Source organism: Serinus canaria, chromosome 17 (genome assembly GCF_022539315.1).
Source record: "Serinus canaria isolate serCan28SL12 chromosome 17, serCan2020, whole genome shotgun sequence".
NCBI lineage: Eukaryota > Metazoa > Chordata > Aves > Passeriformes > Fringillidae > Serinus > Serinus canaria.
Window position 1 is genome coordinate 8,768,271 of NC_066330.1, and position 19,253 is coordinate 8,787,523.

Genomic DNA, 19,253 nt, shown 5'->3' on the forward strand with positions numbered 1-19,253 from the left:
GCTCCCTGCCACCCTCGGGGGGACAGCAGTGCCATTTACCCGTCTGCCAGCTTCTCCTGGGACCCCTTTGTCCCCTTCCTGCCCTGCATCGCCCTGGGGAAAGAGGAGAGGGGGGTGTGGGTCTCCAGCAGCTCAGCCACATCCCAGAAGTGGGGAGAAGGATGGGGACAGAGCCCAGCAGGCACTGGGGGATTCTGGAGATGGGCACCAAGAGCTGGGGAGGCCCCTGTGCCCCCCAGGGCCACCTGAGCCAGGCTGTAGGCAGGATCTGCCAGCCCCTCACCCCAGAACCAGCCCAAGAGCATCCTGTGTTTGCCAGGGGGGAAAAACAGATCCTCCTGGGCAATTCCCAGTTTGCTCTCCATGGTCCCCAATGGACTGACCAGCTCAGGCTTGCCCACCCCATGCCCACTGGACAGTGCCCCTCAGGTGCCATCCCCAGGGGAGGAATTTGGGGGTACCTTATCTCCTTTGCAGCCCTTCTGTCCTTTAGGACCAGCTTGTCCAGGAGACCCCTAAAATCCCAAAGGAGAAGGAAAGCCCTCTGTGAGGATGCTGTGCCAGGGATGCCCCTCCTGGCTTCCCTCCCTGCCCTGCCCCAGTGTGCTCAGGAGGATGCTCTAAGCTGGAATCTTCCCTTTGGGATTTTCCCTCTCTCTGGAGCAGGCTGGGCAGAAGGGGGCAGGGTGGGCTTCACCCACCCGTGGGAGGGTTCAGCAGGAGCAGGAGATGGTGCCTGCATTGGACTTTCACACCTGCAGGAGATGCCAGCATCCCCCAGCCCCTTTCAGGGAGAACCACCACAGCTCCATCCCACTCCTCACCATTTGTCCCGGTTTTCCTGGCTCTCCTGGCTCCCCTTTTGCACCCACCAGGCCCTAAGAAGGAAACCAGAATTCAAGGCAAGTCCAAAACTTTGGGTTATTCAGATATTTGGGTTATTCTGTGCAGGACACAGCTCTGGGAGGCTGGAAAAGCTGGGGCAGGGAATGGGGCAGAGAGGAGCTTGCTCACCTCAGTGCCACTCAGCCCAGTGGCTCCAGCTTCTCCCGGTGGCCCGAGAGTTCCCTGAGTTCATTTGGAGACAAAACATGAGGCTGGCACCAGGGGAAGGCAGGAGGGCACAGCTGGGGCTGTTGTCCCCAGGGAGAGCTGTGCCAGGGATGTCCCCCATGGAGCAGAGGCGTTACCTGCCGGCCTGGCTGTCCCTTGGTGCCCACCACTCCTCTGGCTCCCTCGTGCCCGGTGTAGCCCCGGAGCCCAGGGGCACCTGCCAGGCCCCGAGCCCCCTGTGAGCCCTGCAGGGCACAGAGAGGGGGACACTGCTCACCCCTGTCCTCAGCAGGGCCTGAGCAGCCACCCCTCGAGGGACTTCAGCTGCACTGAGCTTTGCAAATCCACCTGCAGTTTATTCCACAAAAAATCTGCCCAGGGTTTATTCCACAGCAAACCCCCCTAGAGTTTATTCCAGAGCCTGATGTCTCCCAGCAAATCACCCAAGCTAAAGGCTTGGAGCAACCTGTGGAAGGTGTCCCTGCCCATGGCAGGGAATGGAATCCAAAGAGCTTTGAGGTCCCTTCCAACCCAATTCTGGGATTCTGGGATTCCATAAGGGCACGTCTTGCCTGGCAGAGTGGCACTGCAAGGTGGGAAAACTGGGATGCAGGTGGGATTGATCCTGCAGCTGAGTTCAGGGCATCCATAACACATCTGGGGCTCTCTGCCATGCCCAGAATGCCCATCCTGAGGCACCTCATGTGTTCCAGGCACTGGGCAGCTCCCAGAGCCACAGGGACACCTGTGGATCTGCTCCAAGGAGAGGAAATGCAGAGCCCTGGAGCTGCCTCAGGCAGATTGCAGCAGCCCAGGGTTACCCAGGCTGGTACACCTGACAGCCCTGGCACTTTGGCATGGCTTTTAACAGCTCTATTAAAATTCCTTCTGGGAGCTTTTGCTGTGGGAAATCCAAGGAAGCAGTGACTCAGTCCCAGAGCCAAGAGCCATGGCCAGGCTGGCAGGGCTCACTTTGCAGCCACCCCCAGGGTTAGACACATCCCAAAATGCCACCAAACCTCTTTGCCAAGGGAATTTTTGGGAGGAGAGCTGGTACTCACCATTGGGCCGGGCTTGCCACCATCTCCCTTTGCTCCATCATCTCCAGCCTGTCCCTGTGGGGACATGGGCCTTCAGAAAAAGCCCCTCAGCACCGTGTCCTTCACCTCTGAGGGGACTTTGAGCATCCTGTCCCACACCTCACGCTCAGCTGGCCAAGACAGCACTGGGAGCCTCGTGGGAGTGACCAGGATTCAGCAGCAGGAACTGGTTTTCCATGAGGCACCACTGGGTGCTGGGAAGGGTCTGATTTTGGGGGTTTAGGTACTGGGGGTTTGGGGTTTTAGGGTTTTGAGAGTCAGTGCTGAGGTATGAGGTGTTAAACCCCCTCCTCATTTCAGAGCCCCCCGACCTGGCCAGTGAAGGGGCAACAAATCCTTTGGGTTGTACTGGAAATAGGGAAGAGCTGGGGGGGCCTTTGGCAATTCCCAGCTCTGCAACATTCCAGGCATCAGTACCTCGAATCCTGCAGCCCCAGCAGCTCCATCCACACCTCGTGGCCCTGGATCTCCCTGGGAAAGGAGGGGAAACAGCTCTGTCCATGGAAAACCTTTCCCTGCCTTGCTGGCTCTGGATCTCAGGGGTGTCCCATGGCAGGTCCCCTTGTCACCAGCCTGCCCAGGACATCCATGCAGCCAGTGCCAGCACATTCCCACTGGGAAAGCTTGGAAGAGAGGCCAGAAAAGGGAGTTTCACCCAGAGATAAAGGGTTGGAGCCATCATCTCTCTGTACCTTCTCTCCCTCGGGACCGTCGAGCCCAGGAGGACCTCGGAGTCCTGTCCCGCCCTGTTCAGGGCACAAGCAGAGGAGCCCGGGTCACCCAGCCCTGCCAGTGCTCCCAGTCACACAGATGTCCCCTCCCAGTCACACAGATGTCCCCTGGCAGGTCTGGGATAGAGGCAGGGCCCTCCCAGTGCTCCCAGTCACACAAACGTCCCCTCACCAGGAGTGGGACAGGTTGGAAGGGGACAGGGGACATGATCTGACTTACAAACCATCCTCTGGCTCCAGCAGGTCCTGCAGCTCCGGTGACACCGCCCTGGCCCTGGCACACAGAGGGACACTGTTCCCAGCCTGGCAGGGCTGGAGTGTGCCTGGGGGCAGCATTGCCCCACATGCCCCACAAACCCAAACCATCCTTGGGTGCCAGCAACACCCAATTTCGGTGTCATGCCTGTGAGACATGAAACTCCCTAATTATGGAGACTTGACAATTCCTAGGGTTTTCTGCAGCTCCCAGAGCCCAAGGTTTCCCAGCAGGGGTGGGTGCCCTCCTTGGCAGCCCTCAGCCAGCCTCTGGGGACACTGGAGGGTGAGGTAGCCCAGCCCCAGCTGTACTTGCCAGCAAACCTTCTCGCCCTTCTCTCCCTTCTGGCCTTTGCCTCCAGTTTCACCTGTGGCAGCTCCTGGACCGGGAATTCCAGGAGGGCCCCTGGGGCCAGCGCTGCCCTGCTCAGGGATGGAGACAAGTGTCACCCAAAGAGGGAAAAGGAACAGCAATAAATGAGCTTCTGCATGGAGGTGAGCTCTGTCACCCTCGGGCCAGGTGCCACAGGGAGCAGGTCACCCTGGGCTGCTCCTCAGCTATGGGGACACCCCTGTCCTGCTCTGTCCCCACCATGGAGCAGCAGAGATGAGCAGGCCAGGGGTGTTCCTGAGGTGCTGGAAAGAGGAACAGGGTTAGAGACACCCCTCACCTTCCGTCCCTGCAGTCCTGGCTCACCCGGGTCCCCAGTGTCACCAGTGTCACCCTGCCCGGGGGGAAATGCCCACATCAGACACAGCAGCTGCTCCCCAGCCCCACCCCAGGGCAGGTTAAAAGCTGGGCTTTGATTTCCATGGCTTTTCCACCCTCCCCTGGCCGGGATTTTGATGCTGGGTAAGGCACAGCCTCACCTCCTGTGCTGGGAGATCACCCCAGCTGTGACCCCACTACCCCAAAAGTGAGGGGGACAAAATGCTGAGCACGTCTTGCCCAGCATGGGGACCCCGAAACATCAACCCCCAGGCTCTGTGGGGCAGAGCCATGGCATGGGCAGGGTCCAGAGGCAGCACCTTTCCCATGCCCATTCCCTGTGGGGGCAATCCCACACGTACCTCCTTGCCTTGCTTCCCAGGCCGTCCTGGTGGCCCCTGTGTCCCCTCGTCCCCTGGCTCCCCAGGGCTCCCTCTGATGCCTGGAGCTCCACGGGTTCCTGCCTCTCCCTGGACAGGATGAAGATGACCAGGATGATTCCTGGCTGCCTTTTCCAGCTGAGCCTGGCTCTGCCCACCATCATTTCCCATACTGGAATGTCACAGACATATTTTCTGAAAAATCCTTTTGCTAGGGTCTTTTCTCCTGAGAAGCTGGAAGCTTCAGCTTCTCCATGTTTTGCTGCTTTGGAATGTGATTTGGAGATTGTTTACCCAGCATGTGAATTGTTTTTACTTGATGACCAATGACAGCAGCTGTGTCGAGGCTGTGAGCAGTCACAAGATTTTATTATCATTCCATTCCCTTCCTTGCAAGCCTTCTGATGTCTCTTTTTCTTTACTATAGTTCTAGTATAGCATTTTTAATATAATATATATAATAAAATAATAAATCAGCCTTCTGAAACACAGAGTCAAGATTCTCATCTCTTCCCTCATCCTGAGACCGACAAACACCACCATTGGGAAAAACTCAGTTTTCTTATAGGACCCCCCTGCCATGCCCAGCAACGTCAATCCCCAGGCAGGAGGATGCTGGGGAGGGGTTTCAAACACCTGCCATGGATTCAGGTGCCTGTGTGACCCTGCAGGAGAGGGGTGAGCCCAGCACCAGCCCCAGCATCACCCCCAGCACCCACCTGCTCGCCCTTGGGCCCCAGCTGACCCTCTGCTCCCGCCGGTCCTGGTGCTCCCTGTGGAGGAAAGAAAAGCCCAGCCCTAGCACAGCTCACAGCTTTAACCTGGCTTGTTGGAGGATCAGCAGCCTGCTCCCATCCTTGGAGCAGGGCACTGGGGAGGCTGGAGCAGCCCCACCGGGGTGGGGACACAGGTGCCTGTGCTGTACCTGCTCCCCATCCAGCCCGCGGACTCCGGCTGCCCCGGGATCTCCCACCTCACCCTGCAGAGGACACAAAGGCAGGACAGGCAGCCGTGGTGCTTCTCTGTCTCTGTCTCTCCCCGAGATGTAAATCCCCATCCCACAGTGATGGGGCCAAGCTGGGAGCGGTGCTGGCCCCCAAGCCCCAGGGAGGTCAGTGGGGCAAGCCTGAGGCTCTGGGCAGCTCCCAGGGAAACCAAATCCTCCCCTTTGTGCCCACCTTCTCTCCTCTCATCCCTGCAGGTCCTTCACGTCCATTTGGACCTTGCTGGCCCTGAGAACAAACATCCCACATCAGCAGAGGGGCTTGGCCCCAGCTCAGGAGCCTTTGCAGCTCCCGAGGGGGGTCTGGGATGTCCTGACACACCACGGGAAGGGAATCCATGCTCCAGCTCCTCAAGCCCCCTGCAACATTTCCCCTTTCCTTCCCTTCCTGCAGGTGCTTCAGGGAGCTCCCCAAAGGTGCAGCTGCAGGGAAACCCCCAATCCCAGTCCCCCTGAGAGGCTCAGTGCCGGGCTCCCAGCAGCACTCACCGGGTAGCCAGGTGGGCCAGCAGCCCCAGCTGCTCCAGGAGCACCCCTGTCTCCACCTGCACCAGGCTTCCCGGGCATGCCATCCAGCCCTCTGGTGCCAGGAACACCCTGCAAGGCCAGAAAGCCCCTCAGGCCCCCCAGACCAGCTCTGGGAGGGCTAAGCCAGGGAAAGCCCCGTGGCTGATGCAGCTGGGTCACCTCGGGGTCCAAAGGTGCCACCTGCCCCATCCCTGCAGGTGTAGGACACTGCTGTCCCCACACCCCACTTGTCACCACACCCACACACACAGGATTTGGGGTGTTCCCTGCCCCACAACCACCCCAGGGATGGAAATGCCCTGGAGTGGGCACCAATGTCTGCTAAGCTATATATATGTATATATATAATTTTTTTTTTTTTTCTCTAGGGTCAGGGTTAAATGTGTGAAACAGTATTTCCTGTTTGGATCCAGATGTTTGTTACTTCTTATCTATATTATGTCTCACAAACTGTGAGGTCTATAGTACATCACTCTAACAAATTAAAAATGGAATTGTATTTCTCTATCTACAAGGTTTTTTAAGGATAAAGTGTCTACTTAAGAAATCACACTTAAATTATTTTTACTTTTAACCTAATAACAAACCACCTGTGGCCTGAAATGCAGACTTTTTTGTCCAATTACACAATACTACTTAAACCTATGAAGAGGAAGGTGAAAAAGAAGGCCCAGCCTCTGCCCTAAAACCTCCATCTTGCTATATTAAAGTTTCCCACCCTGTGATATCACAAATTCTATTAAACTCCACACCCACAATCCCTGTTCTACCATTCCATTTTGGAAGCTTCTCCACAGGCTCAGGTCAATGCAGGGTTCTCCTGGGGTCAGTGTCTGCCAGCACAGAAATCTGAAATTCTCAGCAACCAGGGTTCCAACAGCTGCCCACCCTGTGGGACATCGCCCCCCCAGCAAGGTGAGCTCTGCACTTACAGGCAGCCCTGGGAGCCCTCGAGGTCCTGGGTCACCTGTTCTGCCCTGGGGAAAGAAGGATGTTCAGCAGTGTGTCCATGGAACTGGGACCAGGGAACTGGGATCAGGGGGAGCTTTGCTCAGAGAAATCCCCTTGTCTTGGGACTGTGGCATTCCCATTCTCTGGAAAAATCCCTTCACCCAGGGTTTCTCTCCTGGGAAGCTGAGAGGCCTCAGAGAAAAGGAAAACAATTCTGATCTCATTTGCTTCTCCTGTGCTGTGCTGATGTGGAATGTGTTTGGAGATTGTTCACCCACAGGGGATTGTTCCATTGCATTCTGCTGGGAGTTGTTTGCACTCTTTGGCCAACCAGGGCCAGGCTGGGTCAGGGCTCTGGAGAGAGTCAGGAGTTTTCATTATTATCTTTTAGCATTCTGTCAGTGTCCTTTCTGTATTCTTTAGTATAGTTTAGTATAGTATTCTTTAATATAATATAGTGCTATAAAGTAATAAATTATCCTGCTGAGAACATGGGATCATTCCTCCCTGCCACGGGGGTCCCTGCAAATACAATATGGGACCATCTCAGCAGTGTCTGTGCTCATCAGGACAGAGCCCAGCCAGCAGGGAGTGGGACCAGGGTCCTGCCTGCCCCCAGCAAGGGCTGTGGGATGGATCCGTGCTGCAGGTCACACACCCATGCAGAGGGACTGGAGCAGCCAGGAATGCAGGGAGCAAGGAGAGCCCTACCTGGGAGCCTGGAGCACCACGAGGACCAGGAGGACCTGGCAGGGCCTGGGGGACAAGAGCACCATGGGTGACACAGCCCTGGCTGAGCCCCCTGCCAATGTAACTGCAAGACTGGCAGAAGCTCCCTATTGTAGCAGCCAAAGTAGCTGCTGATGAAGTTCAGGGCAAGGAAGCAAAAAGGGCTTTTGCAGAATAGCCCCAGGTGTTTGATTCAGCTGCATGGTGAGATGGTCAGGGTCCAAAGCCAGCCCAGGTTTTTGTGTCCCCAGAGGCAGGGGCTGATCAGTGGCATGGGGGCAGTGCAAGGATGGGGGCCAGTGGGGGAATAGGGAGGGAGTGACTCAGGGACATGGAACAAGGGGAAGGGGCCAGTGGGGTTGAGCAGCTTTTGAGGGAAGCTTCTTGTGTCTCCCTAACCCAGGGAATGCCTCTCAGGGTCACACCCTATGGCAAAGCTTTCCTATTTCCTCATTCCCAGCCCAGCCCAGAGAACTTGCCTGGGGCTTTCCAGGGGCTGGAGCTGCCCAGAAGAGCAGCAAACAGTGCTTACCTTTGCACCAGCTTTTCCTGGAAATCCTGGTGGACCTTGAGCTCCCCTTTCTCCCTGTTAGGAGGCAAGAAAGATTTCATTTCCTCTGTTTGTTTTAATGTAAAAAACTTCTTTAAAAAGCACAACAAAACAAAAACAAGCTCTCAGAACAATCCAGAGGTGTTCAGGCAGAGGAGGTGCTGGAATGCCAATGGTTCAGCTGCTGTGGGAGGCAGATCCAGCTGTTCTCCTCCCACCATGGCTGCTGGACACTTTGGACACCTCCAAACCCATCCACTGGCTTCAAAACTCATCCCAAAAATGCTTCCAATGCTCTCAGTGCTGCAGGGCGTGTCCCATCCCTACCTTGTCTCCCCTGCGTCCCAACCTCCCGCGGTCTCCAGCAGGTCCTGGATAGCCCTGGGAAGAGCTCGGGGTTAGGAGGCAGCTGGGGCTGCCTGGTGTCTCTGTATTTTTGGGAGAAGGTGGCTGAGGGAAAGGCAGGAGCCCTGGCAGGGTGTGAGTGCCCAGCTGGAGGCTGCTGCAGCCTCCTCCCAGTCCGGCCCCCGCCGTGTCCCCTCCGTGGCAGCTCCATCACTTACGTAGGTGCCCACAGGTCCTTGTGGCCCCTCCAAGCCAGGCTTCCCAGGCAGCCCCTGGCAGGCAAAACAAGGGAATCAACAAACCCCCCAATCCTGGCCCCTCCCTTCCCCAGTGATCCCACAGGATCCCCTGGGCTGAGTCCTTGGGATCCCCCCAGGGCAGCTCAGAGCCTCTGGGGTCTGTGCAGCACCATCACTGCCCCAAGCAGCCCCCCCAAACCCCAGTTCTCACCTTTGGGCCCAAGCAACCCGGGTCTCCATCAGGTCCAGGCTTTCCTGGAGAGCCCTTTGGGATTATTTGGGGAGGAGGTGTCAGTCAAAGGCTGAGAGGAGATGAGCCCTCACTGCTGCCCCTGAGCTCATGGGGCAAACAGGGTCACAGGGGGCAAACTTGGCCATGTGGCTGGTCCTAATGGCTCCTGCAGGCTGGCCCCCATGGTGGCAGGGCTGTCACCAGGGCAGGTGACAATCCTTGCTCTCAACATCACCACCAAGCCCAGCTGAGTGCAAGCTCTCAGGGAGGAGCTGCTCCAGCTGTAGGAGCTGTTCCAGGTCTCCATCCCAGGTCACTGAGCTAGGAGGGACTGAAGGGATCCCCCAAGCCCAGCCCCTGTCCCTGCCCAGCCCTCCCACCAACCCCACCCTGGGCATCCCTGGCAGCGCTGTCCAAAGGCTCCTGGAGCTCTGGCAGCCTCGGGGCCGTGCCCATTCCCTGGGGAGCCTGGGCAGTGCCAGCACCCTCCCCCTGAACCTGTCCCACCCTCTGCCACTGGGATCTCCTCCCCGGACCCAGAGCCAGCTCCTGCTCAGCCATGGATGGTTTCCCTGAGCAGCCATTCCCCATGGACACCCTGCCAGGCTCAGGGAGGCTGCACAGTTCCTGGAGCAGGCTGATTCCTTGAGGGAATGACGCTGCTCTTCCCTAGCCCCAGTTATTTCCACCACCGAGGCTTTTTAATGTCTTTTATCAAGCAGCTAAGATCAGGTCCTAGAGATGCCCTGATTCCCAAGGAAAGTCCCACATTCCCCACCAGCAGCACCAGCCCCACTGACATCCCACCTAGAAAAACACACAGTTCATGCAGAGGAACAGTTGGTTTTTTCCTTACTATGGATCCAGGAGTTCCAGCGTGCCCACGGCTCCCTGGCAAACCAGCAAATCCCTGGAGGGAAGGGCAGCAGAGGAGCCATGGAGGGAAGGCAGGAGAAGAGGATGGAGAGACTCAGCCCCAGGTTTGAGCCTCACCCAGAGCAGGTGAAGGGAACAGGGGAGGGGCCCAGCCTGGTCAAGGCAGCACTGGGGCTTTTCCTTAAAACCCAGCTCCTGGATTCCTCATGGAATCATCACGGCTGTGTGTGGACAGACACAACACCCACTCATGCCCCCAGACACTCTGTGTGATGCTGGCAGCACCCAGGTATGTCTGTGACTCAGTTTTCATCCTCTTTTTTGAGGGAAGCGCCAGATTTTTATTTCTTAATTATTTTTTTTCATTTCAGAGCAAAGACAAATATATTAAATACTGCAGAAAGGAAAACCTGCTGCGAGCCCTGGTCTTGCTGCTGGATCTGTTCAGGCTAGCAGTGCCAGGGGTGGGAAATCCCACTGCCCTGTTCCCAGTCCTTCCCCCCTCTGCAGGATTCCCAGAGGAGCACCCTCCGGCTGCCCATGGACATGCTTTGGAGGCACATTCCCAAAGGGATAAAGCTCAGCAGAGGGATGGAAACAGAAATCAGCTCTACTCACCAGGGGTCCCCTCCTGCCTGGGCTGCCCACGATCCCTGGGTGGCCCTGTAGGAGAAGGATGAGGATGAGGATGAGGAAGCAGAACAGCATCTCCCAGTCCCCATCATGGCAAAGTCCATGGTATCAGGTGTTGTCCCTCACAGCCATGGGATGGCAGGTTGGGAAGTGACCCACTGATGGTATCAGGCCTTGTCCCACAGAGTCACAGGGATGGGAGCTTGGGAAGTGACCCACTGATGGTATCAGGTCTTGTCCCACAGAGTCACAGGGATGGGAGCTTGGGAAGTGACCCACTGATGGTATCAGGTCCTGTCCCACAGAGTCACAGGGATGGGAGCTTGGGAAGTGACCCACTGATGGTATCGGGTCTTGTCCCACATGGCCATGGGATGGCAGGTTGGGGGGTGTCCCCATGGGCTCTGCTGCCCCTGTCCACACATGACAGCACCCTGTCCCAGGCAAGTACAGATGTAGGATGGGAACCTGTGTACCAGGCTTTCCTTCTGCTCCCTCCGCTCCCGGCGCGCCCCGCGAGCCCTGCAAGGAGAGTTTTGGCTCAGGGTGGCCCCACAAGGGCTCCTGCAGCCCCAGAGCCTCCCCTCAGGGTGACAGTGGGGGACATCAGCAGTGGCAGCTGTGGATTCCTTGGTGCACAGCTCGTCCCACACAGTTCCAGCAGCTCCTCCCTGCTCCATCCCACCTCGGGATGGGAAATAACATCCATGTGGGAGGGAAGCTGTTCCCACCAGCAACACCTCAGCTGGGTTTTCCCTCCTCCTGCCCCAGCTATTTATATCTGGCTCCTTCACCAGCCTCAGCTCTGAATAACAGAGCTTCCTTACAAAGTTCTTTCCTGGAATTTTCTGAGCTCAGCATTCTGGAGGAAGTCGTGGTGTTGAGCAGGTGGTTTGTCAAAATGCAATGTGCCACAGCCTGAGCTGCTCATCCCCAACTTTCCCTGCTCAAATTCCTGACCCTCTGGTCTGGCCACATCCCAGGATGCTGCTCCCATGTCCCAGAGCCAGCAGCTCCCCATGGCAGCACAGGGATGTGGGATATCCTCTACTCACAGGCAGTCCAGGCACTCCAACCAGCCCACGCTGCCCCACACGGCCCTGCAAAACACCAGGAATCACCAAACCATCCCTCTGCCAGAGGCAAAGCTGCACATTTGGAGGAAAATCTTGTGCCTGAAGCATGTGCTCTGCCCCAGCACATCCCAACCAAGCAAGGGATGTTTCAGTCCAGGCTTGTTTCAATCCCCCACAGCCAAAGCTGCTCCAAGATCCAAACTCCAGCACCCCGTTAGTTACCCGGGCTCCCCGAGGTCCTGGGCTTCCCTTGGGGCCATCAGGTCCTTGGCATCCCTAAAATCCACACAAAGGAAAACACAGCCATTGGAAATCTACAGGGAGGTGCCATGCACAGGGAGGGGGTCAAGGGGCTGGAGACCCCCGGCCCAGGATGGTGCCCTGGGAGCCTGGCAGGGTGGGCACACCCTTAAAGGCCAAGCAAGGCAGTGGGCAGCCCCTGGGAAAGCAGCAAACTCTGGCACTGACCTTGGGTCCCTCGCTGCTGTTGAGCCCTGCAGGGCCAATCTGACCTTCTTCCCCCTGCCAGGAGAGAGGGGAGGAATCATCCAGGGAAAACACAGCCCCAGATCCTGGGGGAGTCACCAGCCTGCTGCTGGTGTAGGGAAAAACACTGCCAGTGTGACCAGAGGTGACATTAATAAATGGCACCAGCTGAGCTCTGGTGGGAACGGAGACTTCCCCCACCCCCCAGGGCTAAAAAAACCAGGCAGAAATAAAAATCTCAGCAGTTTGGTATGGCCCAAAGCAACACATGTGGATATTTTTGTTTGCTGGTGGACAAATTAAAGGCAATTCCAAGGAGTGCTGTGCCAAGGCGCTGCCTGCTGTGGATGGCAGCCCCTGTGCCAGCAGCGCTGCCTGGAGGGGGGACAAGGCATGAGAGGATTCCTGCTGCATCCCCAGCTCCTGAGAGGTGGGAGGAGCTGTTACTCATCCCAGAGAGCCAAAGAGCAGAGCCAGGAAAGTATCCCAAAAACCCTGGGAGTGGGAGGGCAGCCCCTGCAGACTGGAAAGGTGGGTGGGAAAATAATCCTCCTTTTCCTGAGAAGCTGGGAATCACTAGGGATCAGCAGCCAGCCTCAAACACGGGGCTGGAGGTGGCTTCAGTCTCCCAGAGAGCTCCCTCAGAGCACACACTGCAGGAAGCAGCATTCCCAAAGCCCTTCAGGCTGGCAGCACAGGCCCCAGGAGCCTGGCAGGAGTCAGAGAGGGGCACAGAATGAGCAATCCATGAACCCTCTGCTCCCAAAAGCTGCAAAGGAGCTGACCCAGAGCAGGATCCTGCTGGGCTGAGGCAGCTGGGGAGGGCTGGCAATCCTGTGCCTGAGCCTGCTCTGGCATCAGTGAACCCAGCAGAGAATTTTGGGGTGAAGAGGTGAGGAGCAGGCAGAGCACAGCTCGCTCTGGGTGCTGGGGGCACCTGCAGCCCCAAGGCTGGGGCTCTGGGCCAAGCTCCCCAGTGCTGTTAAAGGGATCCCTTAGGAGAGAGCCCATAAACCAGCACTGGTGCCCCCCTCAGGGCTGTCCCCACGCTGTGACACAGGTCACACGTGTGCTCCCCCCTGTGACACTCCAGCCCAGCAGTGGCACTCACGTCTGGTCCCCGTGGCCCTGCAGCCCCTCGGGGGCCGGGGAAGCCCTGCAAGCCCCCCTGGCCCCGGGCTCCTGGATGGCCTTTTGCTCCTTGTGCTCCTCGTGGGCCCTTGGAGGAACAAAACACAGAATGTCACAAAGCAGGGACAGCAATTCCCTGATCCAGGGGCAGGAATTTCCCTGGAGAACCCATCACTGGCATGGGGGAACACCCCAAACCTCCTCCCCCAGCACCCCTGGGCCACCAGAATGGGGAAATTCATTGTTGAAACAGCCAAAGTGAGATGGAGCAGTGAAGGATGGATCAGGGGGTGGGATCAGCACAGAATGAGCTGCCTGGCTGTCACAGACCCCCAAACCCAGCAGGGCCCAGGGTCCTCGGGCACCCACAGCCACCCACAGCTGGGCAACAGAGGGAGCAGCTCCATGAGCTGTGCCCATTCCCTGGGGAGCCTGGGCAGTGCCAGCACCCTCTGGGGGAAGAACCTTGCCCTGAGCTCCAGCCTGAGCTGCCCTGGCCCAACCCCAGCCGTGCCCTGGCTCCTGTCCCTGTCCCAGAGTGCAGAGGGCTCTCATTCCAGCACCCAACCCCTCCATGTCCCCTCCCCAGGGTGACCAGGGACCTCCAGGTGGCACTTGGAGGCACCGCAGCCCTGGGAATCAGTACCTTGCCTCCTTTGGCTCCCAAATCTCCCTTGGCTCCACCGGGACCTCGGCAGCCCTGCAGGAGCAGCAGCAGGGGAGGTTACAGAGAGAAACCCCTGGTGCAAGCTGGGATCTGATCCTGGCACCAAACAAAGGGAATTTTGCCCTGTGCCTGTCAGGGCTTTCCTCTGGATGGGCCCCTCTGAGCTGGGAGCAGGGACCTGCTGGATCTGGCTCCAGGGCTCTTGGGTTCAATCCCCACCAAACCAAGCCCAGCAGCCCATGCCAGTGGCAGCTCCCAGCTGGTGGTGGCACCTCTGGCACCACCAAAACAATGCCAAGTGTCTTATCCTCACTACTGTGTCCCTTAACTCAGGCCAAAGCATTCCCACTTCCCCGAGCTCCCAAAGGCAGGTGACCCCTCAGGACACTCCCAAGGCTGAAAATTCCAGCAAAAGGAGCCCAGGCTCAGCTCTGCCTCCCCAAACAGCTCCAGCTGGCACCTACTCAACCACCAATGCCAGGCAGACATAAAGAACACAGAGCCAAAGCAGGATCCCATGGATGCCATCACTCACCTGCTCTCCTTGGGTGCCTTTTGCACCTGGCAGGCCAAGAAAACCCTTCAGAGAGAGAAAGAGAATGTAAGTTTAAAAATAAAAGCACAAAGGGAAGTATTGCATGTGCTCCTGGAGGTGACAGCCCACCCACAGCACAGGGATGGCATGGGCTGGGAAATGGGGGCTCCACTTTGGCTCTGCAGGGATGCTCCTGAGATGCCTCAGTGGGATTTGTTCCCCAAAAAGGGACCAGAAGAGTCACATGCCCTCCCAAGGCTGCCCCTAGGATGAGGGTGAGGTCCTTGTTCCACTCCAAATGCACCCCCACATCCCACCCCACACCCCTCACCCCATTCCAGCCCCAGTTCTCAGCTCTGTGGGTTGGGGTCCCAGGACACAGAAAGGGACACCTGGGCCAGGCAGGAGGAAGGTCAGGCTTTGAAAAAGGCACCTGAGCACCCAGACCCCTTGGGAGAAGGGTGTCCCAGGGGAGGGATCAGCAGGGCTGGGCCATCTCTGCTGATAAATCCACAGGGAAAGAATAAAAATGGAGGTGCCTGAAAGCAGGAGGGGCAGAGGAGCCTTGGGGATGTCCCCACAGGGACGTGGCTGGCATCTCCAGCAGCCCTGGGGGAAGCTGGGGAACCAGGGCATTCCCTGCAGGATTCTGTGGGGCTGTCAGGGGGAGGATGAGTGTGGCCCAGCTCACTTCCCAGACAGCAGCAGGCACAACTTCCCAAGGATTTTTCCTAGGAAGGCAGTGAGAAGTACAGAGAGAAGAAAACAATTCTTATCTCTGTTCACTGCTCCTGTTTTTGCACACGTGGAATGTGTTATGGAGATTGTTTACCCAAAGTGATTTGGTTAATTGGACACTGGTGAAAGTTGGTTTGAGGGATTAGCTTTGAACCACTCAAAGCTGTGTCCTGGCTGTCTCAGACAGCCACAGGTTGTCTGTAGCATAGTTTTAATATACAATTAATGTAATATAATATAGTTGAATAAAGCAATTGTTCCACCTTCTGAATCATGGAGTCAGAGCACATTATTCCCTGGCTGGGGGAGCACCTGTTTCTACTACAGATGAGAGCACCCCACATCCAGCCACCCCCTTCCCATGCACTTACCCCAGGGCCCTGCTGTCCCAGCTGTCCCCTCACCCCAGGGGCACCAGCTGTACCCTGCAAGAGGAATCCTGGAATCAGAAAATGTCCTGAGCTGGAAGGGACCCACCAGGATCCCCCAGCCCAGCCCCTGTCCCTGCCCAGCCGCCCACCAACCCCACCCTGGGCATCCCTGGCAGCGCTGTCCAAAGGCTCCTGGAGCTCTGGCAGCCTCGGGGCCGTGCCCATTCCCTGGGGAGCCTGGGCAGTGCCAGCACCCTCTGGGGGAAGAACCTTGCCCTGAGCTCCAGCCTGAGCTGCCCTGGCCCAGCCCCAGCCGTGCCCTGGCTCCTGTCCCTGTCCCAGAGCTCTCATCAGAGCACCCAGCCTCTCCATGTCCCCTCCCCAGGGTGCCCAGGTGGCATTTGGCAGGTCAGCTGGAAGTGCTGCCCCCTCTCCTCTTCAAAAAACAAGGACAGGGACCCCCTCAACCCCACATGCCAGGTCCTTCCAGGGAAATCCCTCCAACCTGGGCTTCATCCCCACCAAGGTCCCAAAAACTGCTCTTACTGTGTCTCCTTTGGGACCAGAGGATCCCTCCAGCCCTGCTGGACCCTGGGAAAAGCAAAGGCAGGAGAAGAGGGATGTGGCTCTCTGTCCTGCTCTGTGGATGAGACCCCAGCCCACAGGAACCTGCCCAGGAGCTGCCTCACACCTCAGGGACAATGTCCTCACCCAGGGGCACAGCCCTTCCCACCCACCCACTCCTGGGGGCCACAAGGACCCCCAAGGTCAAGGATTTCCCATCCACTTCCCAAATACCTGGGGGACAAACCCCAGCAGCTCCTGGAAGAGACCTGGGGGGATGCACCCAGCCCAGGACAGCCCCACTCACCTGAGAGCCCCTGGGGCCGGGGGGGCCACGCCGGCCCTGCAAGCCCTGGGGTCCCTGCAGAGGGGGGACAGGGAGCTGCCATTAGGATCAACCCTTCTCCTGGGAATTCCCAGCCTCTGAGGAGCTCCAGAGTTCCCAGCTTATGGCACACGAAGGGCTACAGAAAGGATTCCCACCCCTGAGCCAGCCTTTTGGGGTGGCTTGGGATCACATCCCACTCCAGGCTGGGTGAGCCCGGGACAGCCTCCCATCCTGGGACACCCCCTTCCCAAGGCACCCATCCCAGGACACCCACCCTGGGACACCCCATCCCAGGGACCAACCCTGGGACACCCCATCCTGGGACACTTCACCCCATCCCATCCAGGGACACCCCATCCCAGGACACCCACCCCAAGGTATCCCATCCTGGGACACCCATGCTGGGGACACCCCCTCCCTGGGATACCCAATCCCTTGACACCCACCCTGGGGCACCCCATCCCGGGACACCACACCCCAGGACATCCCATCCCAGGACATCCCATGCCAGGGACCAACCCCGGGACACACCACCCCATCCAATCCTGGGACACCCACCAGGGTCACCCCTCCCAGGACACCTCATCCCAAGACATCCACCCTGGAACACTCACGCTGGGACACCCCATCCCATCCCGGGACACCCACACCAGGGCACCCCATATTGGGACACCCCATCCCAGGAATCACCTACCCCAGGACACCCCATATCAGGACACCCACCCCACCCCAGGACACCCCAGCCCAGGACACCCCATCCCAGGGATCCCCTACCTTGGGGCCGCGGGGCCCGGCCATCCCAGGAGGGCCCAATTCCCCCTGCAGAGAGAGCAGAGCAGGGCAGAGCAAGGCTGGGGTGAGAGCAGTGACCCCAAAATCCCAAAGAACAGAGGGTGGGCAGCGGGCACACCCACCTGAGAGCCGTTGATGCCTTGGCACCCCACAGGTCCCGGCTGGCCGGGCTCGCCCTGCAAGGCAAGACCCTCTCAGCCCCACAGGGAGGTGGGACAGGGACTCCTGAGCATCCCAGGGATGCTGGGGGGTTACTGGTGAGCTTTAACCCCCTGGGTCCTTTTGCATCCTCCTGCCGCTAGCAGGGATGGTTTTAACCAAGTGCAGCATTTTTAGGGGTAAAGGAACATTTTTAGGTGTTAGAGGAACGAGGGAGGAACACGGTGGCACTCTGGGCAGCAGCAGCTCTGCTGCCTGAGCTTCCAGCTGAGAGGAATAGAGGATTTGTCCTTACAAGCGAGCTGTGGGTCTGCTGGTGGGTAAAACCAGCACTGGGAGATAAAAGAAACAATAGGAAGGATTCCACTGATTGATGAATGGAAATAGATATTTGCTTTTACAAATCAACTTTAGGTTTGCTGATAAATGAAATTAGACATTGAAAGCTGAAAGAAACAATGGGGAAGAAAAACCCCTAAATTCCATAAGAATTAAAACTTAAAAGGGAGGGTTGTACATTAGAGGGCAATCTCTGCTGTCAGGTGTTTTGGGAAGTCTGAACCTCTCAAGTACCTCAGCCAATGGGGAAAGAGAGAAGGGAAATGTGGCTGGAAATTGGGATAAAAAGGAGGCTGTGTCCTCCAAAACTGTGAGAGACCCCGGGGGAATGCCCCATGGCCTCTGCCTTGCTTGGAATAAAGCAAAAGGACTCCTCTGTCTCCTTTTTGGACAAAAACCTCTGGTGTTTGTGGATTAATTTTCCTAACACATCTGTATCAAACCCTGAGACTCACCATGGGACCAGCAGGGCCCGGGGCACCCACTGAGCCACCTTCTCCCTGCAGCAGGAGAGAAAAAAAAGCCATTCTTTGCTTTGATTCTCTCCTTCAGCCCAAATCCCCCCTTTTTCTTCACATTATTTTCACTTTTCTTCACATCAGCTGCTTGATGCCCCCTCAGACATTTGCTGACCAACCCCAGCTCCCTTGCATGTTGCAGAATCCATCCATTCACCCCCAAACCACTTCAGTTTTCCTTTCAAATCCTTTTCCAGTCCTTTTCTGGACAGGATGTCCCCCAGTTATGTGGGAGCACTGAGCTGACCATCTGCTGAGAGAGCCTGGAAAAACCAGGTGTTGCCAGCCTGGGATTCATCTCAGCTGGAGGTGGCCACCTGAAACAAATGCCAGTGTGCTCTGGAAAAGCTCATTTCTCTTCCTTTCTCCTCATTCCCAGCCAGAACAGGGATGGGAAATGCTGGAGGAAATGCCCCAACGTGCCTGGATGTAAATCCCTGCTCAGACCCCTCTTCCCAGGGGGAATCCCCAGCTCCTGCACCCCTTTGGGTGGCACAGAGAAGGGAAATGCACTCACCTCCGGCCCTGCAGGGCCCTGGAAGCCCATGGCACCCTTCAGCCCCACCAGCCCCTGGGAGAGAAGCCAGCAGTGAGGTGTCAGCACCCTGAGGTGACACTGCCTTTGTCCCCTCCCTCACAGGAGGGGCAGGGACACCACAGAGACCACCAGGGCTTTGCCAGAGGCAGGAGAGCGTGGGGAGCTTGGGGGCATCACAGAGAGGGACAGGGCATGGAGGGAAGGGTGTGAGACACCTCCAGCTCCCCAGGGGACTCACCTGGAGCCCTGCAGGACCTGGCAGCCCATTCTCTCCCTTCAGCCCCTGGAAAAGCCAAGAGCAGCCTGAGTGATGGAGGAGAGCAGGACCTGGGGCTGGGAAGGGGAGACCCCTGCCCACCCTGGCAGGGCTCTGAGGGGCAGGGACAGCCACCCTCACCTTCACTCCCTTCTCTCCTTTGTCCCCAGCTGGTCCAGGGTCTCCCAAGAAACCCTGAAATGGAACAGGGATGAAATGGGAACAAGAATGAGCCCCAGCTGGGCCACCAGGAGATAAAATGTGGCTGCTGTGCCTCAAAGGACACAATCAGGGTGGGACAGGAGGATGGGGGGGGACCCTCAAGGTTGTGCTACATGGGGCAAAGCCTGGCTGCTGGTGCCCAGCATGGTGTCACCTCCCTGCAGCTCCTGGTGTCACCCACAGCAGTGACACAGGGCTGGCACAGGCAGGAGGGCACAA

The 19,253-nt window shown here is 57.7% G+C and overlaps 1 protein-coding gene across 1 annotated transcript in view; it reads right to left on the bottom strand.

Moving 5' to 3' along the window:
• Window positions 1-19,253, bottom strand: part of LOC108962489 (collagen alpha-1(I) chain-like) — an 83,726-nt gene that overhangs the window by 7,330 nt on the left and 57,143 nt on the right. The window contains exons 16-55 of the mRNA XM_050981143.1: window positions 18,954-19,007; window positions 18,795-18,839; window positions 18,536-18,589; window positions 17,956-18,000; window positions 17,125-17,178; window positions 16,985-17,029; window positions 16,190-16,243; window positions 15,865-15,909; window positions 15,319-15,372; window positions 14,210-14,254; window positions 13,654-13,707; window positions 12,988-13,095; window positions 11,859-11,912; window positions 11,613-11,666; window positions 11,370-11,414; window positions 10,783-10,836; window positions 10,300-10,344; window positions 9,662-9,715; window positions 8,785-8,838; window positions 8,553-8,606; window positions 8,317-8,370; window positions 7,972-8,025; window positions 7,422-7,466; window positions 6,692-6,736; window positions 5,721-5,828; window positions 5,407-5,460; window positions 5,154-5,207; window positions 4,948-5,001; window positions 4,211-4,318; window positions 3,811-3,864; window positions 3,464-3,562; window positions 3,105-3,158; window positions 2,846-2,899; window positions 2,571-2,624; window positions 2,115-2,168; window positions 1,191-1,298; window positions 1,015-1,068; window positions 825-878; window positions 462-515; window positions 40-93 (exon numbers count right to left, since the gene is read on the bottom strand). Coding sequence (XP_050837100.1) covers window positions 40-93; window positions 462-515; window positions 825-878; window positions 1,015-1,068; window positions 1,191-1,298; window positions 2,115-2,168; window positions 2,571-2,624; window positions 2,846-2,899; window positions 3,105-3,158; window positions 3,464-3,562; window positions 3,811-3,864; window positions 4,211-4,318; window positions 4,948-5,001; window positions 5,154-5,207; window positions 5,407-5,460; window positions 5,721-5,828; window positions 6,692-6,736; window positions 7,422-7,466; window positions 7,972-8,025; window positions 8,317-8,370; window positions 8,553-8,606; window positions 8,785-8,838; window positions 9,662-9,715; window positions 10,300-10,344; window positions 10,783-10,836; window positions 11,370-11,414; window positions 11,613-11,666; window positions 11,859-11,912; window positions 12,988-13,095; window positions 13,654-13,707; window positions 14,210-14,254; window positions 15,319-15,372; window positions 15,865-15,909; window positions 16,190-16,243; window positions 16,985-17,029; window positions 17,125-17,178; window positions 17,956-18,000; window positions 18,536-18,589; window positions 18,795-18,839; window positions 18,954-19,007 — 2,340 coding nt within the window. The remainder of the gene's footprint in view (window positions 1-39; window positions 94-461; window positions 516-824; window positions 879-1,014; window positions 1,069-1,190; window positions 1,299-2,114; window positions 2,169-2,570; window positions 2,625-2,845; window positions 2,900-3,104; window positions 3,159-3,463; window positions 3,563-3,810; window positions 3,865-4,210; window positions 4,319-4,947; window positions 5,002-5,153; window positions 5,208-5,406; window positions 5,461-5,720; window positions 5,829-6,691; window positions 6,737-7,421; window positions 7,467-7,971; window positions 8,026-8,316; window positions 8,371-8,552; window positions 8,607-8,784; window positions 8,839-9,661; window positions 9,716-10,299; window positions 10,345-10,782; window positions 10,837-11,369; window positions 11,415-11,612; window positions 11,667-11,858; window positions 11,913-12,987; window positions 13,096-13,653; window positions 13,708-14,209; window positions 14,255-15,318; window positions 15,373-15,864; window positions 15,910-16,189; window positions 16,244-16,984; window positions 17,030-17,124; window positions 17,179-17,955; window positions 18,001-18,535; window positions 18,590-18,794; window positions 18,840-18,953; window positions 19,008-19,253) is intronic.